Raw genomic sequence first — 17,013 nt, forward strand, 5'->3', positions numbered from 1 at the left:
GTTTATGTCCAAAGACTAGTAGGTCTATAGGAGTTTGTAAGAGTAGGATCTTTTGCTGGTTTTGATATAATTATCATCTTGCTTTCTGCCCAAGGACCTCCTAGAAGGTCAAGAAAATGTTTAAAGGGCCACTAAACACACAACTTCTACATGTCAGAGCCACGTGCATATTTACGAAGCACTGAAATAATCTACACACATAAACAGAAACAGGCCCACAATAGCCTGTTTCATGCACACAAAATCACACTTACAAGGACACTTTTTTTACCTTAACAGGTATGTTTGGGCCAAGTGGCCTTCCTCAGCAGTCAAAATTGATACAATAACATAGTGTCAGGATTCCAGAGTACAAATAGCAGTTATAAAGCTTTTTTTTTTTTAATGTTGAAGAGTTGCTTAGACTGGTACCCAGGTCTTCCACAAAGAGTTATTTCCTCTTGCAACTTGCAATACAACCTGCCAATCATGCCCTAATGCCTCAGTCACAGGAAATCCTTCTAATCTGGAGCAAATGGAGCAAGTTCATTTCATTTCTAAGTCAACAGGTGAGATCAACCAAAAACAAAAAAAACACTGAAAGGAAATCCCCCCCACACACACACACACCAGGGAGAACTTTAGAAGATGCTGCTTCATCCCCCCTCCCCCTTTCAATGAGGGGGTTGGAGGGTGCCTGGTTTGCAGACAGGGGGAAAGGAGCCCTTCCAGGGGAAACCATTTGGGAAGCGAACAGGGTGCTGATGTGAAGGAGGGCCAGACCTTCCCCTCTCTTGGCCCACTGGCCCTCTTCAGGATTATTTTTTAAAACAGTGGGTGGTGAGTTCAGCAGAGGAGGAAGTAGCCGGAGGGAGAATTCAACAACCTCCCACCCCCACACTTTGGTATGTGTGGAGAAATGGCTCCTTCCCCCTCCCTTTTCTTTTTCTTTCCTCCTCCCCTTCTCCAACTAGGTACCATAGATCTGGAGGACTTCGAAATCCCAGATCAATATCAGGAAGTACCACCCGGCCTAGGGGGAAATGATATCTTGACCCAGCCTGACCTGGTCAGAGGAGGGAGGGGTCTGGGATCTGATACATTGAGGGGAAGAGAGAAGCGAGGTCTCTCTGGAGGAAAGCAGAGCTCTTGCCTGAACTGGGAAGGCGGCAGCCATTTTCTGGACCACGTGCCAGGTAATGTGAGCTCTTTGCAAATTGCAACATTCTAAGCTTTAAGGACCTACCCTGCTTTCCACCATCCACTAGCTAGGGTATGTAGAAGTGACAGGGGAAGGGGATCTGTGTTTTATCTCCTTTGCTTTGAAACCCTTGCTCCATCTCGTGCTATGATAAAACATACTAGCAATCATTTTCTTTTTAATAAATACTTTTTAAACCTTGGATGTGGAGGACAGTTCTCTGTACCACGTATGCCCCACTGTCTTGGACACGCTATTTAAACAGGAGAGAGAGAGGAAGGCTGAGCAGCTTTTCCTCCAGGACCTCCAATCTACCCTTTGGAACCCAGGAGAGGGGAACCAAGGGGGAAACTGAGGCAGGGGCCTCACACAGTTGGAAAGGAAGCTGGGAAATCCTGATCTTCCCCAGCAGGCAGTCCTCAAACTGTCAGGTGGTGGCAGCATACCCAAAGAGAAAGCTAGCCCTCCCCAGGAAAAGTTGGCAACTCCTGGGGGTGTGCAGTGCGCGAAATAGGGCCTGCCAGCCAAAAGCAAGCCTGTTTCGCCACAGTATGTGACCAGAGGAGACCCCCCTCTTCGGCCATGCACCACTTTGGTCCTGTGGCTCTGCGGCCCAGGGACAAGCGAGGGTGCGTCAGTTTTAGAAAATGCACAAAGGACTGCAACGATGGTTGAGAATAACAGTAGAGGGCAAAGAGGGGGGAGCTTTTGCCTCGCGAGGTTTGGGCTTTGCCTGTTAGTGTCTAAACTGTTCAGTGGACAGGCCACATGGGCTAACCCTGAGCATATTGGCTGTACAGTCCTAGACACCACCTCTTTCGCCTCGGCCTTTCTTCATGTCCGCTGCGATCTCCCTTTCAGACACTATTGAGACTGACAGCTTCTTGGGGCTGATCTGTTTCTGTTTCAATTTTTGCTTTTGCTGTTCTGGGAAGTACAGAGCTGACCCAAGGTGCTACGTGGATAACAGTGCCAGCATTATGACAGAGAAAGGGCATTTACCGGTCCCAACAAGCAGTGGAGATACTGGCTTCTCTTCTTCAGTTCCTCCATGACAGTCATGGCAAACATATACAGTTCGTCGGAAGTGATGGACTGGAAAGGAAAAACAAAGGGGATCAGGTGTCCTCAGGACTCCGTGTCCTTTTCTCACTCACAGATCGCCTTGTGCAGCATCCTCCTTCCCCCAGGGGGCCACCTGCCCCCAAGAAGCCCCACGTGCAAGGCATGAAGCTCACAGCCCTCCCTCTCCAATTCTTCTCAAACATTTATTTATCTGGATATTTATACCCTGCTTTTCTCTCTGATGGAGACCCAGGCTTGCACAATTGTTCCCTTTGGCTGTTTATCCTCACAATCTAGTAAAGCTGAAAGACATAACGGCTGGCCCAGAGTCACCTGGGAGCTTCCACGACCAAAGTCCACACTGCCCATCTCATCGACAACATGACCATCACAGGGACTTGCCAGCTGCAAATCCCCCATTCAGAAACACTGATTGAGCAGGGATGGAGGGGCTCCTGTCTCTCCCCTTTTCCCCATTTAAAACAGCCTCAGGAGTTGTGATCATGGTTTTACGTTTTAATTGTATTTTAATACTGCTCTATTGGTTGTGCGCTGCCCTGAGGCCTTAGTGGGAATGGGCGGCTTAGAAATCTAATAATAAATAAACAAGATAAATGAAACCCCTGCAGCCTGGAAAACCCCACTTTTCCTCGGCATGTCTTAGTAGGGAAATGGTAAAAAAGTTATTTCAAGGGCTGGTGGGATTCTGTGCAATCAGCAGTGAGCTGCCACAGACTCCGCTCCCATTGTCCCAAGGTGATACAATCCAAACCAAACTCACCCACATTTCCCCATTTAAACCATTTTATCTCCTGGTTAAAGGGGACAGCCGCAGAACACCACGAATTAGGCTTAGAATAAGGCTGACATCCTGTGGCCACCCTCAGGAAATCCCACAGCAGCCTGCCTTCTGTGAGAGGGAGAAATGACTGGGTGGAAGCAACCCCAACATGGAAGATGCTCCAGGACTGCATGTCTTCTCCCGCAGTGCCTGGCCAGAACAGGAACTCACTTCCTTGTCCACATTGGGATAAGCACAGGCATCAATCCGGCTGGCGAGCTTCTCCAAATGAGAGTTTAACGTCTGAGCCTGGAAATTTGATTTTGCCACCTGAAGAAGAGAAAATGGAAGAGAAACCAACAGACCACGGAATATACATGGAGGAAGGCTGCCTTGCCTGATGCCAGGCAGAACATCCAAAGTATACTTGCAAATGCATACTGATGCAACAAACCTCCGCAGGCTAACGTGAACAAAGGGACTTGCTGGATGGAATCAGCAGGCGGGCAGGGGAAAGGGGGCTCCCTGATAAGGCCCCTTATCTCCACCACCACCCCTGCCAGCTGCTGTGGGGCTTCTTTCAGCCTTGCGGATCAGTGTAGGGGAAGGGAAGCATTTGCATGGGTCAGTCAGCAACTACCTCACAACCACAGCAACTATTCACACAAAAAGGCATGTGGTGTGGGACCTTGCATGGGAATGTGCACCTGTACCTTTGAACCTGAGACTCAAAAGCACCCCTAGATTGTGGCAACTGAGATCAAGAGCTAAGTTGTGCTCCCCCTCCCCCCCCCCCCCAAATTAGTACCTCCAACTTGATTTTCACTTGCAGGTTCGTCAAAAAACGCTGGATTTTCTGCATGAAGACTCGGTCTACGGCCAGGTAATGAAACCTGCTTTCGTACTTGTTGATAATCTCTGTAGCCTGGCAGGGGAGGGGAGGGGAAATCACAGACATTTTCTCTTGCTTCTCCCAGCCCAACTCACCCGCACTTGCAATGGAGAGCCGAGACGCTGCTCACCTGTTCTAAGTGGCCTGACTCCATTTTCTCCATGTCAATCATGATCAAGCCTTCCACAAAGTCGATGCGCCCATTTTCCTTTTGCAGGCGTTTCACAAAGTGATCCAGCTCTTCTGGGGAAAAGTTACCCCCGTCTGAGAATAATCTGAAAATGAAAAGCACAGAGACTCGCTTATGGTTTGGTTGGATCATCTACATTTTTGAAATTTACCGGCAAAACATCAACATTTAAGAAGAACCATTGAAGGAAGGGGGTAGAGCTACATGCACCGTATTCTCTAGTTTACGCGCTCTGCCTTTCAAGGAGGCTCAAAGCAGCTAACAAGCTCCTTCCCTTCTGCTCCTTACAACAGATGCTTTGTGATGCAGGTGGGGCTCAGAGAGTTCTGAGAGAACTGTGATTGGCCCAAGGTCACCCAGCAGGCTTTGTACACACAAAGGGCTTTTTCGCACACAAGGTTTGCTCTGGAATTAATGCAATCCGCATCGACATCCTGACCTTTTTGTTTCAGTTTTGTCACTCGACATCATTCACACATCACTTGGTTGATATGGATCTTCTTCTTGCTCCACAATCCCCTGTGGTTTGCATTGCCGTGGAATGCAATACAAACAGAAGTCCTGATTAGCTGCTGTGCCACCCCTGGGTGTGTTGTTTGTGACGCTTGGCCCCGTCATCAAGTGCTCACGCTGTGATGTAGCAATGAGATGACAACACTCCACTCTTCCTATTGGCTACCCTGTCCTACTCGGCCAGGCCCTCCCCTCCCCTTCCCCTCTGCCTTAACGTTCCTGGCTTCGTCCGAAGCTGAGCCCATTGCAGCCGCCGCTCTGCCTGCACTTCCATCGCCTCCTGCGGCTACCATGGGCCCACTCCCTCCCACAGCGGCCACCGCGTCCAGGGCTCCTATGGTGCCCGCTGCTGCCCCAGCTGCCGCTGCCAGGGCTCCATTTTCTTGCTCGTCCCCGCTGCTGTTGGCATGCTTGTTCTTCTTGCCCTTGTTGCTCTTCTGGTTTGGCATCGCCGAGGGAGTAGGAGGAAGAGCAGGTCCCAGCAGGAAGCTGGTGGAGGCTGTTGCTACTTTCCCCGCTGCTGCTCCCACCAGCACCATGGCGGCTTAGTGCAGCCCCATTGTTAGGCGGCGGCGGAGCAGCAAGCAAGCTCTGCCTCTCCCCCTCCAGCCCAGCCGCATGCACCCCACCGCCACCAGGCCGCGGGAAAGAGCGCCAGCCCAGGGAAGGAAAGGCGTTTCTCGCTTGTTTTGATTCCGCTTCTCACCCCAGTAGCCCCAAAGTGTGGCTGACCGCTGATGCTGAAAAGACAGAAGAGTAAATCCCCCCCTACTTTCCCCAAAGTGTGGCTGAGTTATTGAGCTCTGGAGCTCTCTGTTATTATACACATTTTACATTTCGTCACCAGATAAGTTGATGAGCAGAGCAATCTTATGCATGACCGACCGCCATGAACTGGGGGAGGCAAGTAAGATGGAAACGAAACTTAAAAATCTGTGTGCATATCAGCAATTGTCTGGCACCTTCCGACTGGCTGGGAGAAATTGCATCACCATGGGGGCGTGATTCTTAAAAGTTGCTCATTCGCGTTGCGTTTTGCACATAGGCACTGGAATGTGGAGGGAATCCATTTTATCCCAAAAAGTTGCACAAGCATCGAGCGACAGGAAAAATCTGAGGTAAAGGTTCAAATGGGCGACAGATTAGGGGTCGAAGCACATTGCGGCTCAAGTGTGTGCAAACAAATAGCACAATCCGTGACGACCACATATATTTATTCCAGAACAAACTGTGTGTGCGAAAAAGCCCAATGTGGAAAATCAAACCCAATTCTCCAGATAAAAGTCTGCCGTTCATGCGGAGGAGTGGGGAATCAAACCCAGTTCTCCTTCATCACCACACCTGGCTGGCTGAGTTTATGACCTGCTTTTCCATAACTTACAATAATTATGATGGTGGTGGAGGGAAGCCAAGTCAAGTTGCAGCCGACCTACAGCAGCCCTTCATGGGGTTTCCCAGGCCGGAGATGAAAAGAGGTGGCTTGCCATCGCCCGCCTCTGCGTCATGGCCCTGGGCTTCCTCGGGGGTCTCCCCTCCAAGTACTCACCAGGGCTGCTCTGTTTCTGAGATCTGATAAAATTGGGTGAGGCTGAACCATCTAGTTCAGGGATATAACAACAACTCTGGCAGACAATCACACACTCCACATTGCGACTTGGCTTCCTCTCGCATGCCCCCTTCTCAGACAGAGGGCACCATCTCTGCTCATCCAGACAAGCATCAAAACTGACACACTGTTGGATGTAGTAGGCATGTCTTATGCGCAGAGGAATGGAGAAGAGGACCTAGCCGGAGGCAGGTAAGTGGTCAGCTAGAGAGGGCTGAAAAGGTAGTGACTCTCCATCCTTTTGTGCCACCTCTTGACTTTCTTAGACTGATACTAATATCCTGCTTCTTCCCAGAGACTCTTCCTAGCTAGTAAGATAGCAGCTTGCTCTCTCTCCCTCTTCCCTATCCTAAATGTACTCCTAATAAACATGTATCTCTTGCCCTTTCAGTCAGTGCATTCGCTGCTTCTCTGGGCAGTAAACGCCAACAGCTACTTCCCTGTCTGATTTGGTATTTAAAAAGAAATCCCAGAGAGGTCACCGCTTGTCACTGCAGGAGGCTCCTGCACCAGACACAGCAGAGCAGTCAGAGGAGGCTCCCGACACAGGAGGCCAAGCCCCGGACCAGATCCCACTCTTGCTCTCCTCCTCAGGGGTTAACTGTTGGTTCCTTTTTTAAAAAAATCACAGCTGTATGTACCACATGTATTTGGCACAACAGGCATCCTGCCTCGTACGAAAACAAAGCCAGAATTTCTCGTTTTAAATCTGCAAAGCAGTTCTGGAGGACAGGCAGCTACTGTGACCTTCTCAGAACCAACCAATAGATGCCTCCCACAACCAGATTTTCTTCCGGCTAAGGAGAAAAAACCAGAGAACCAGGGGGTTTCAAACAGAATGGAGACATGTGCTGTCATCAGAGTCTTCTGAAAGTGTCTCATCCGCTTTGCCCGGAGCCCCACCGGCTGCTCACAGGAGCTACAGCAAGATGCCAGTGGCAGCTAGGGGTGCCTGACTACACCCAGCATCCAAGTCTTCTCCAGGGAGTGGAGCTGCTGTATGAAATCTGCCGGCCGACCTTGCTGGCTTGGCTCTCCAGGACGACCCATCCCCTTGGGAGGGCCTGTTGACCAGCCTGCTCTCCTCTTACAGAGTCCTTTCTTTGTCTGAATTTCAAACAATTACAAGTGGGGGGGGGGGGAGTATGTGTTTAAACCCACGGGATTCATCATTGATGGCAGGTGGCTTTTGGAAATATAAACCATTCCAGCTTGAAATAATTTAATATAGATTAGTACATTTGGGCCTGGAGCAGTGCCTCCTCACAGCCCCACAACATGGTGGTCTAGGCCCCTGGTATTCTACAGTGCAGTTCCAGCAAGAGAGAATGCAGCAGCAGACCTCCGCCTGACAGTGCTGGGCGGTAGAGCTGGAGAAAGGCAGAGGAAGCAGAAATATGATCCTGTCCCCAGAGGTGGGATCCAACCAGTTCTCACCACTTCTCTAGAAGTGGTTACTAATTTTTTCTGAGTACCGAGAAGGGGTTACTAAAGCAACCTCCCTGCCCAATAGGGACTGGAGGCGCGTGTGTGCGGCGGCGCCACTGTTTGAATCCCACCACCATCGGGACCTGTTATTAAAATGTTTGGATCCCACCACTGCCTGTCCCCCTCTGTCTTCCCTCTTTTCAGACTGGTGATTTATCATGTACAACTGCTCACCTACTGCCCCTGCCAAAAGGGGCCCCCTGGTCTTTCTGCCTTGTCAGTCAGAGCGTTGAAAGGGTGAACATATTAGACTATGGCCCGGGAGACCCAGATTCAATTCCTCGCTCTGCCACGATACTTTGGGACTGCCATTTTCTTTTGGACAGTCATTATCTTTCAGCCTAACCCTGCTCACACGGTTGTTGTTAGGATAAAATGGAGGAGGGAAAACTAAGGTATACCTCCCCAAGCTCCCTGGCAGAAGGGCAGGATAAAACTCCATTAAACAAATGGTGGCTCAGATGAAAATTCTTATCTGTGATGCACTAAAAGTTGCTTCATGATGTACAAAAAAATTTCTCAAGAAGCCTGCTTGCATATGAAGAGTATAAGCTGCATAACTTGTTCTACACAATGTGGCTGGAGGCTGGGGGAGCAATCGGCCTTCTTTTGGAGCGCAGTGTGGAGTACTCTGTCTGTCCACATGCAATTCCAAAGATGGGCAAAGGATTTCTTCTCCTAGTGTTTCAGCTGGGGAGCTGGCATGGGGGGGGAGGCACTCTAACCCCCATACAGTTGTGTTCCTGAGGGATTCTAAAATTCCTTGCAGCTGCTGTATGACTGCAGCGAACGCAAGTTAGGTCACAAACAGATTGGGTCTGGAACAAGCATATTTTCATGTATATTTATTTAATACCCTGCCCTCCCCGAGTCTAAGCCGGGCTCAGGGTGGCTTACATACATGATTTCCAATACATCGGTCATAAAAACAGATTCCAAAAAATAATATATAGTTAAAAATTGTAAAATAAAACAATGCATAAAGATGGTAACTAAGATAGATATCCAAGGGGCCAGTGGCAGACTGGTAGAAAATGTGCCCTCCCTTGCCCAGCCCCCACCCAAACACCCCTTCCAGGGATGGGGGGGTGTTCAGGTGGGGCCTGAGTAGGGGGTGAGACAGGAGGGAGCAGGTGGCCAAAATACACCCCCTGGGTCATCTGCCCCCTCTAGATATGCCACTGCAAGGGACTCTCCGGCAGCCTAGATTCTAATGACCAGCCCCACCCCATTGTACATTCAATCCTAACTATTAGGATGGGGTGGAGGGGAAGACAAAACTTAGGGGGCCAGAAGGGTATCTCAGATCCACGGCTGCCTCAACCAAAGGCCTGGTGGAACTGCCCGGGTACTGCCAGGCCCTGACCTCAGCTGGCGAGGAGGATGGAGTCAGGGCCAGATACGTGAAGGCTGAAGATGCTTCCTGGAAAGCAACTTCCTCGAGAGTGAGACATCCCGGAGCCAAGAGGACGGATGAAATCAGGAAAGGGCAGACAGAAGAAAATGGACCTCAGGAGAGCCACGCCTTCCACAGAGTCCAAAGTACCTGCAGGCTTTCAGGAAGTCCATGTTTGCCTCCCGAAGTTTCCCAAGAGCCTCCTCCAAGTACTGCCTGTAGCTCCGCAGGGAGACCTGCATCACTTCCACATGGTCAAGCAGCTCACAGTGCAAATTGCTGCTGAGCGCCACCAGCCTGCAGATAAGGTGGGGAGGACAAGAAAAGAACGGGCTGCACAAACCATCTCCAACCCCCACTCAGAAGCCTGCAAAGAAAACTCCCCCCGGGAGTGACTCCCCCTTAAAGACAAGGTTATGCGTCTTGCTGCAAGAGCAGAAGGGAGAAGTAGCTAAGTGCACCGCCCCCTTCACCCCCGCCCCCCCCCCCATGTTCCTAAATACATCTGTGTGAGGCCAGCCCTTTTCCCAATGGAAAGTTCCTGGGACAGTCCCAGGTCCTGTGAGCCCCTGTGGAGCCTCACTGACTTTTCTGCCCTGCTCTCTGTCAGGAAGGTGGTCTCCATGTCTTGAATTTTCCTCTGGAAGTTCTTGCTGAGCGTGTTTTGGCCTTCTTGAAGCTTCTGAAAGGCAGCTTTCTCTTGGTTCAGCGCCTCGACCACCCCGGCACAATGGCGCACCAGGCGGTCATTGTGAAACTGCAGCTCCGCTAGGAAGGAAGAGGGGAGAGAGGAGAGAGGAGGCTTCAGGTGTTGCCCTTCCTGTTGTTTGAGAAGCTCCGGGATATGTACACCCCCCCCCCCCCCCCCCCCCGGAATTCTTCTTCATAACACCAACTGGATAGACATGCTAACAGCCTGGAGGAGAAAAAATTGTTCTGCCCCTGGAACAGAGGCAGAAGGGGTGTTCTTTACCTGGTGAGGTTGTTACTCTCCATGTCATGAGAAGGGTCACCTGATCATCCCCACACAGTAAGCCTCTGTTAAAAGAGGCAGGACATTTTCTGCTCCAGGCTCCTGAGGCCCTGCCCGGAAGAGGATTTGGTTGTGGAATGGTCACCCGGACACTGAAGGAGACAACCATTTCACGGTCTTTCCCTTCACATCAGCCCTTGGAGAAGCAGGTTTATTTATGTATTTATTTATATATCAGATATAATATACCGTCCCATCCCCAAAGGGCTCTGGGCAACGTACAATCAATAAAACCATCAACCTCCAATTCTGGGAGCAGCAGTGGCGTAGGAGGTTAAGAGCAGGTGCATTCTAATCTGGAGGAACCGGGTTTGATTCCCTGCTCTGCCGCCTGAGCTGTGGAGGCTTATCTGGGGAATTCAGATTAGCCTGTACACTCCCACACACGCCAGCTGGGTGACCTTGGGCTAGTCACAGCTTCTTGCAGCTATCTCAGCCCCACCTACCTCACAGGATGTTTGTTGTGAGGGGGGAAGGGCAAGGAGATTGTCAGCCCCTTTTAGTCTCCTGCAGGAGAGAAAGGGGGAATATAAATCCAAACTCTTCTTCTTCTTGAAATCAGATGATAACATAAACAATGACAAACTCATCAGGCGGTCAGCATAATATGGCCAAGCCCCCAAGGTGGAATATGGGGCACAGGGGATGGCACTTTCAACGGCCAATCTCCCCAAAGGCCCGGCAGAATAACTATCTTGCAGGCCCTGCGGAACTTTTCTAGATCCCACAGGGCCCAGATGGCTAGGAGGAGAGTGTTCCACCAGGTTGGGGCCAGGATGCTAAAGGTCCTGGCCCGGGTAGAGGCCAGTATCATGGAGGGGCCCGGGACCACCAGCAAATTGGCCCCCGCCAAACGCAGAGGTCAAACATGGACATATGGGGCCAGGCGGTCCTTAAGATACAAAGGCCCCAGGCCGCGGAGTGCCTTAAAGGTTAAAACCAACACCTTGAAGATAAATCGGAATTCTAGTGGAAGCCAGTGCAGGCGGCGCAGCACGGGCAAGATGTGATCTCGAGATGAACTACCCATAAGAAGTTGCGCCGCTGCATTCTGGATTAACTATGTTCCCACAGGATAGGTTCAGGGGTTGGTCTATAGTAGAACAGCTAGACCTGAGTCCTGTAATACCTCTGAGACCAACAAAATATTTGGGATACCAAAGAAGGGTTGGGATTTATACCCCACTTTTCTCAACCATAAGGAGTCTCAAAGTGACTTAGAATTGCCTTCCCTTCCCCTCCCCACAATGGACACCTTGTGAGGTAGGTGGGGCTGAGAGAGTTCTGAGAGAACTCGCCCAGCAGACTTCATGTGTAGGAGCAGGGAAACAAATCCAGTTCACCGGAATTGGAATCTACCACTTATGTGGAAGAACAGGGAACAAATCCTGGTGTCCACCCTCTTAACCGCTACACCACACTGGTTCTCTCCCTCCATCAGACAAAGGGTGTTCTGGATCTTGAAAGCTAACACCCCAAAAGTTTTCTTGCTCTCCAAAATATTACTGGGTTTGAATCTAAATTCCCAGAAGGTACGTGAATGCTAAGTCTGGTGGAGGACTGGAGCAACACCGACATGTTGCCAACCTGCAAAGGTGCACTGGGCACAGCTCCAGAGCATGCGGCCCTGCAGGTCAACATCCGGTAGACTACTTGCTGTGTCTTCTACCAGGGGAGTCCTGGCGGTGGTGGGACCCAGCGAATCTGCTGTACGGGCAACAATACAGCAAGCAGTGTATGCCTGTCACCAGACTCCATTCTTCACCCTGCCTCCAACCTGTTCCGGGTTTTCTTCCTTGCCCTTTCAGGACAGTGAGTTCCAGGGGGCAGAGGCTGGGGCCAGGTGTGATGGGCCCAGGTCCAGTCTGCCAGGAATCTTCAGTGGAAGAGAAGTGGCAGAAGGACCCAGCTGGTCAAAGTCCAAGAGCAGCCAGAAGCCTTGGAGGGGGACAAAGATGAGCCACAGACAAGCCGAGAGCAGGAGGACAGCGGGCTCGCAGAGGCCACGCCTGAGAGCTCACGCAGCTCACCCCTCCATGGCCATCAGCAGTGACACTTGAAAAGTCGCAGCATGAGGCACCGCAGAGGACACCCGGAGTCTTCCCAGGAGCAGGACTAGGCAGGCAGGAAGGAAGACAGCTGTGGGAAAGGTAGCGTTGCAGGAGCAACTCTGTAGAAAGCCTGTTGACTTGCCACTCCTGCTCATAGACTGCTATTTTTTGGAATTGACAATCCTGGACTAGACTGGTTTACCTGACCTACACTACAGCTGCTTCACCTAGACCTTGCACCTGACTTGTTCTGCCTGGACTCCCAGTAAGCATTCTCTCCCCTCCCCCCCCCCGCAGCCCCCCATACTTGCTACCAACTGTAATGTAATCCTCTTTAAACTCAGCAAAGCAGGGCCGGGGACCAACAGGGCCATACTACGGATGTGTCTGGCTGCAGGGACAAAGTTGCCCTGGCCATGGGATGGTCTCGTCTCTCATGAACCACCCTGTCACCCCCACAGTCAGGGAAGCGAAATCAATGGGCAGGACATTTTGGCAGTTTCAGGGCACCCTGCTGGGGACCGAAGCATCCCAATCTCCAGCGGTTAATGCAGAACAAAGAATTCAGAGATGACGCTTAAGGGACTAACTGTAGGGAGGAAGAATGGGTGGATTCCCTCTCCTTTTTCCAACACAGCCATGAAGAGACAAGTACCTGTCCTGACTTGGAAAACATCCTTCTCGATGCGCCCCCGCCTTGGTTCATGCAAGTGAATGCGCAGCAGCAGCTCCGAATTCAGCTCCTCCTTCTTGGAGGCCATCACAGCCCACGAGGCAGACGAGGTCTGAGCAAACCACTTCTCCAGGTGTTCGAAGAACTGCAGCCGGATTCTATGAGTAGCAAGGAGAGAAAAGAGGAACCATTGACCTGCTTACAGGGACAAAAGGCTATTCAAGTACTGAACGTCTCCATCGTTCATGGTTCTCTGGTGATGTCATGTTACCCACAAGTGAAGGGACCTATGTATACCAAAGGTCGATTCCTCCCTGGAAAAATTAAGCCAGATTCAACCAGGTTTGAAAAGAATCTGGAGCTTTTGAGCAAGGATTCATGCTCCCCACTGCAGCCTCTACCCCCTTGTTCCTAGACACACGGCAGCCACGCAGGATTCCCCACTGTCGGCGGATTTCGAGTTTGGATTTATATCCCCCCTTTCTCTCCTGCAGGAGACTCAAAGGGGCTGACAATCTCCTTGCCCTTCCCCCCTCACAACAAACACTCTGTGAGGTAGGTGGGGCTGAGAGAGCTCCGAGAAGCTGTGACTAGCCCAAGGTCACCCAGCTGGCATGTGTGGGAGTGTACAGGCTAATCTGAATTCCCCAGATAAGCCTCCACAACTCAGGTGGCAGAGCTGGGAATCAAACCCGGTTACTCCAGATTAGATACATGAGCTCTTAAACTCCTACGCCACTGCTGCTCCTTTTAGTTTGAAAGGATGGATCCACGTTTCCGCGAGTATTCTAAGAACTGCCTAGGGACGGGCGATTAGAACAAAGCCCCGTTTCCACGTGCCTTCGTCTGTAATCGTTTAAGACAGTGAATGCAAGGTAGACACAAGCATACACTTCCCCATTTCATTAAAACAGCTTTTCCCTGGTTGGAATTGAACCAGCAACCCTTTGACTCAGCAGGCAACCACTCAAACCACAATGCTATGGAAACACTGCTGGCTTAAGGCTGGGGAAAATCCTACTTAAGTCTCTCTGTGTTGCTGTGTATTTCAGTAAAACAACTTTTCCCTGGCTGGAATTGAACCAGCAACCCTTTGGCTCAGCAGGAAAACACTTAAACCACTATGCCATGGAAGTACTACTGGCTTAAGGCTGGGGAAAATCCTACTTAAGTCTCCCTCCCTGTGTATTTCTTTAGTGAGGAAACAAGTCACTTCATATTGACGTGGATCTTACTTCTGAGAAAAAAAATTTTTAAGGGGCTGCAAGTGCATCCCGCACAGCCCACTACATCCTGATTGGATGGGAAGCTTCACATCACTCACAAGGGCAGGTAGTTTGAATCTGGATTCACACACACACACCCCTTCCTCCCCACCACTCCACATTCGCCCCGTGTCTTTTCAAAAGGTCTACTTCCATCCAGGTCTGGAAAAAGCGCGCAGGGGGAGAAGCAGCGGCGAAACCTGGTTCAACCGGAACATCGTGGGTAAGTCTTCCCCAAACTGCTTTTGTTCGCTTCCTTAGCACGCAGTTTTTGGCCAGTGAGGAATCAACCAAAGTGTTTCCAACACATCACATGGCCATGGGGTTTCTCTCACATGCACCACACCCCTTCCTCCCAAAAGGCTTCACTTTGAGTATGTCAAAATAAGATTTACCCAGCCTTGAGTGCAATTGTGGAGGGGCCTCAGATGCAGCTGTGGGGGGGGGGGGTGAGTTGTGCAGGGTGGGCACACGCCCACAGCTTGTCCGGGTACCACTGCACGATGGTACGCCCCTGCATTTCACAAATCTTTACCACACCTTCCTCCTCTGTACTCTTTTGAGACGAGTGACTAGATCTAGCCATGGACTCCCAAATGCAGCCACACCATAGATTTATATCAAGGACTGGAATACTACTGGCTGCCTTATTTCCAGTTCCGACCCTAATAATCCCCAGTGGGGAACTTGTTTTTTAGTGGTAGAATGAGGTTTTCTGTGTTTGAGTGAACAACTGAGCATGCTTGGACATTGGGGGGTGTACATCACTCCAAGTGTGTATAAGTTATCTCCTTCAATGAGATGTTTCTCCCTTTGTCTGAACCCTAGAGCTGCTTTCTGAACCCTCCTCTGTGTATTAGTGTGTGTGCATGTGTGTGTGTTTGTGTGTGTGTGTGTGCACTGTTCCGCTCACTCTCCAGATGGACTTTTCATGGACTCACAACCAGCTCCTGTAGAAACAAAGCCTTCCACTCCCATTCGCATGATGCCAGATCAGCTGGGCATCTGTGACAGGGGAAAGTGCTCTCTATATTAGCTTTCTCTTTCTTCTTTTTAACTGCTGCCTAAATGTGAACAGAATCTACTTGAAAAAATGCAAGTTTTACTTTTTGCAATATAGTTCTTGGGATATATATTTACTGCACTCAATATCACATTTCTACAATTGGGCAAACACTGTTACACTAACCAAGTCTCCCAATAAGCTCGTGACCAATTGCCTGCTTCTGGCAGTGACGGCTCCTAGCCCCTTCTTAACACAGAAAAGTGGATTCTTACTCACTGTCTTCTCACATCTTGAATGAAACTTCGGGACAGGTACACTTGCTCCAGGTACAAAGGGAGCAGATCTTCTTTCAGCTTCCCAACATAATATTTCTCAGATCTCCTGGTCTTCGATTTTCTTTTAGCTTCAAGCACCAAGTACGTGTTTCCGCCTGAAGTGGTGAAGGATTCTAGCTTGCTTTCTGAGGGCTTTATTGATGTAGAAGAGAATTTCACCTGGAGACAAAGGAAGGAGAATCCATGGCTGTCCAGAAGACTTTTCAGAACCACACACAATAGGCACCTTTGACTCTTGGAGAACATTGGGCCAAAAGCGTGTCTAGGCAAACTGGAGCCCGGGGCCAAAACCTGAATTTACCCCCCCCCCCATATCGGCGGCCACCCTCCCCCACCACAAACTGATTTTTGTACCAGTTCACAAAACACCTCCCACCCCCAGCAAAACATAGATGGCTCTCTCCCCACCAACTCTCTTTCCTAATTTTGTCTTCACACCAACCCTATGAGGTAGGTTGTTAGCCTGAGAAACAGCTCCAAGCCAGTGCAAGTGAATCTGGGGTCCCCAGTTAAAACAACATTGAAAAGTGATGCTGTTTGGGGGTGGATTCTACCCCAACCTGAAACAGCATCACTTTCAATGTTTAAACTGGGGACCTCACATTCTCCCTTTAAGTCCATGCCGAAGGGGGTGAATTTAAAAGGAGAATCTGGGGAAATGTGGGGGATGCCTGCTATCAGGGGTGCAATTATTAAGCTAGCAGCACCAAACTTTCAGAGTATCTTTAGGAGACTCTCCTGATGAGAGTAACCCAGGTTTGGTGGTAACCCAGGTTTGGTGAAGTTTGGTTCAGGGGGTCCAAAGTTATGGACCCTCAAAGGTGTAGCCGCCATCTCCTATTAGCTCCCATTGGAGTCCATCACTTTGGACCCCCTGAACCAAACCTCACCAAACCTGGGTGGTATCATCAGGAGAGTCACCCAACAAATCCCTGAAATTATGATGCTGCTAACCTAGAATCTGCGCCCCCTGCAGGCAAAAAACTAAAAAAACACTAAAAACAACAAAAAACAACAAACGAACCTGAAATTTCTGCACGCCCCCCACCATGCGACCAAATGGGGATGCCCGGGGATATGGGATACCCCATGTCCCTAGGCAAATACGCCTCTGCATCGGGCAGACATCGCCAAAAAGGAATGACGATGCGTGTGAGCTGACCTTTAGTGCCCAAAGTGAGACCCGTGGACATGGTCTTAACCTTCCTGGAGAAGACAAAAGGGGAGCACTCGTGGTACAAAGTTAATGACAGGAAAGGCAAGTGTTATACAGAAATAGAAAATAGTAGGGAACCATCCCAATGGGTATGCCAAGCTCAAATCCACAAAGTTACTTAGGGTCCAAAGCAGTGCACCAGGATTTCTGAAGAGCAGCAATCTAGGAGTCCCCCTATGAATGACGACCACAATCAGCTATTGGACCTGAGGCAGTCTTAATACTATTTCACTGTTACAGTTTCCCACAACAAAGCCTGGGAATTGTAGTTTGCTAGAGGCTGTGAGAATTCTTTGTCAATTACCCTAGCCTGGCCCAGAAAA

General features: G+C 50.1%; 1 protein-coding gene across 1 annotated transcript in view; it reads right to left on the reverse strand.

Annotated features, from left to right (window-relative positions):
* CCDC180 (coiled-coil domain containing 180) overlaps nucleotides 1–17,013 on the reverse strand; it is a 98,612-nt gene that overhangs the window by 34,893 nt on the left and 46,706 nt on the right. Inside the window, exons 19-26 of the mRNA XM_048504458.1 lie at nucleotides 15,416–15,633; nucleotides 12,851–13,026; nucleotides 9,699–9,879; nucleotides 9,262–9,408; nucleotides 4,049–4,193; nucleotides 3,835–3,951; nucleotides 3,258–3,356; nucleotides 2,183–2,275 (exon numbers count right to left, since the gene is read on the reverse strand). Of these exons, the coding sequence (XP_048360415.1) occupies nucleotides 2,183–2,275; nucleotides 3,258–3,356; nucleotides 3,835–3,951; nucleotides 4,049–4,193; nucleotides 9,262–9,408; nucleotides 9,699–9,879; nucleotides 12,851–13,026; nucleotides 15,416–15,633 (1,176 nt within the window). The remainder of the gene's footprint in view (nucleotides 1–2,182; nucleotides 2,276–3,257; nucleotides 3,357–3,834; nucleotides 3,952–4,048; nucleotides 4,194–9,261; nucleotides 9,409–9,698; nucleotides 9,880–12,850; nucleotides 13,027–15,415; nucleotides 15,634–17,013) is intronic.

Source organism: Sphaerodactylus townsendi, linkage group LG07 (genome assembly GCF_021028975.2).
Source record: "Sphaerodactylus townsendi isolate TG3544 linkage group LG07, MPM_Stown_v2.3, whole genome shotgun sequence".
Taxonomy (NCBI): Eukaryota; Metazoa; Chordata; class Lepidosauria; order Squamata; family Sphaerodactylidae; genus Sphaerodactylus; species Sphaerodactylus townsendi.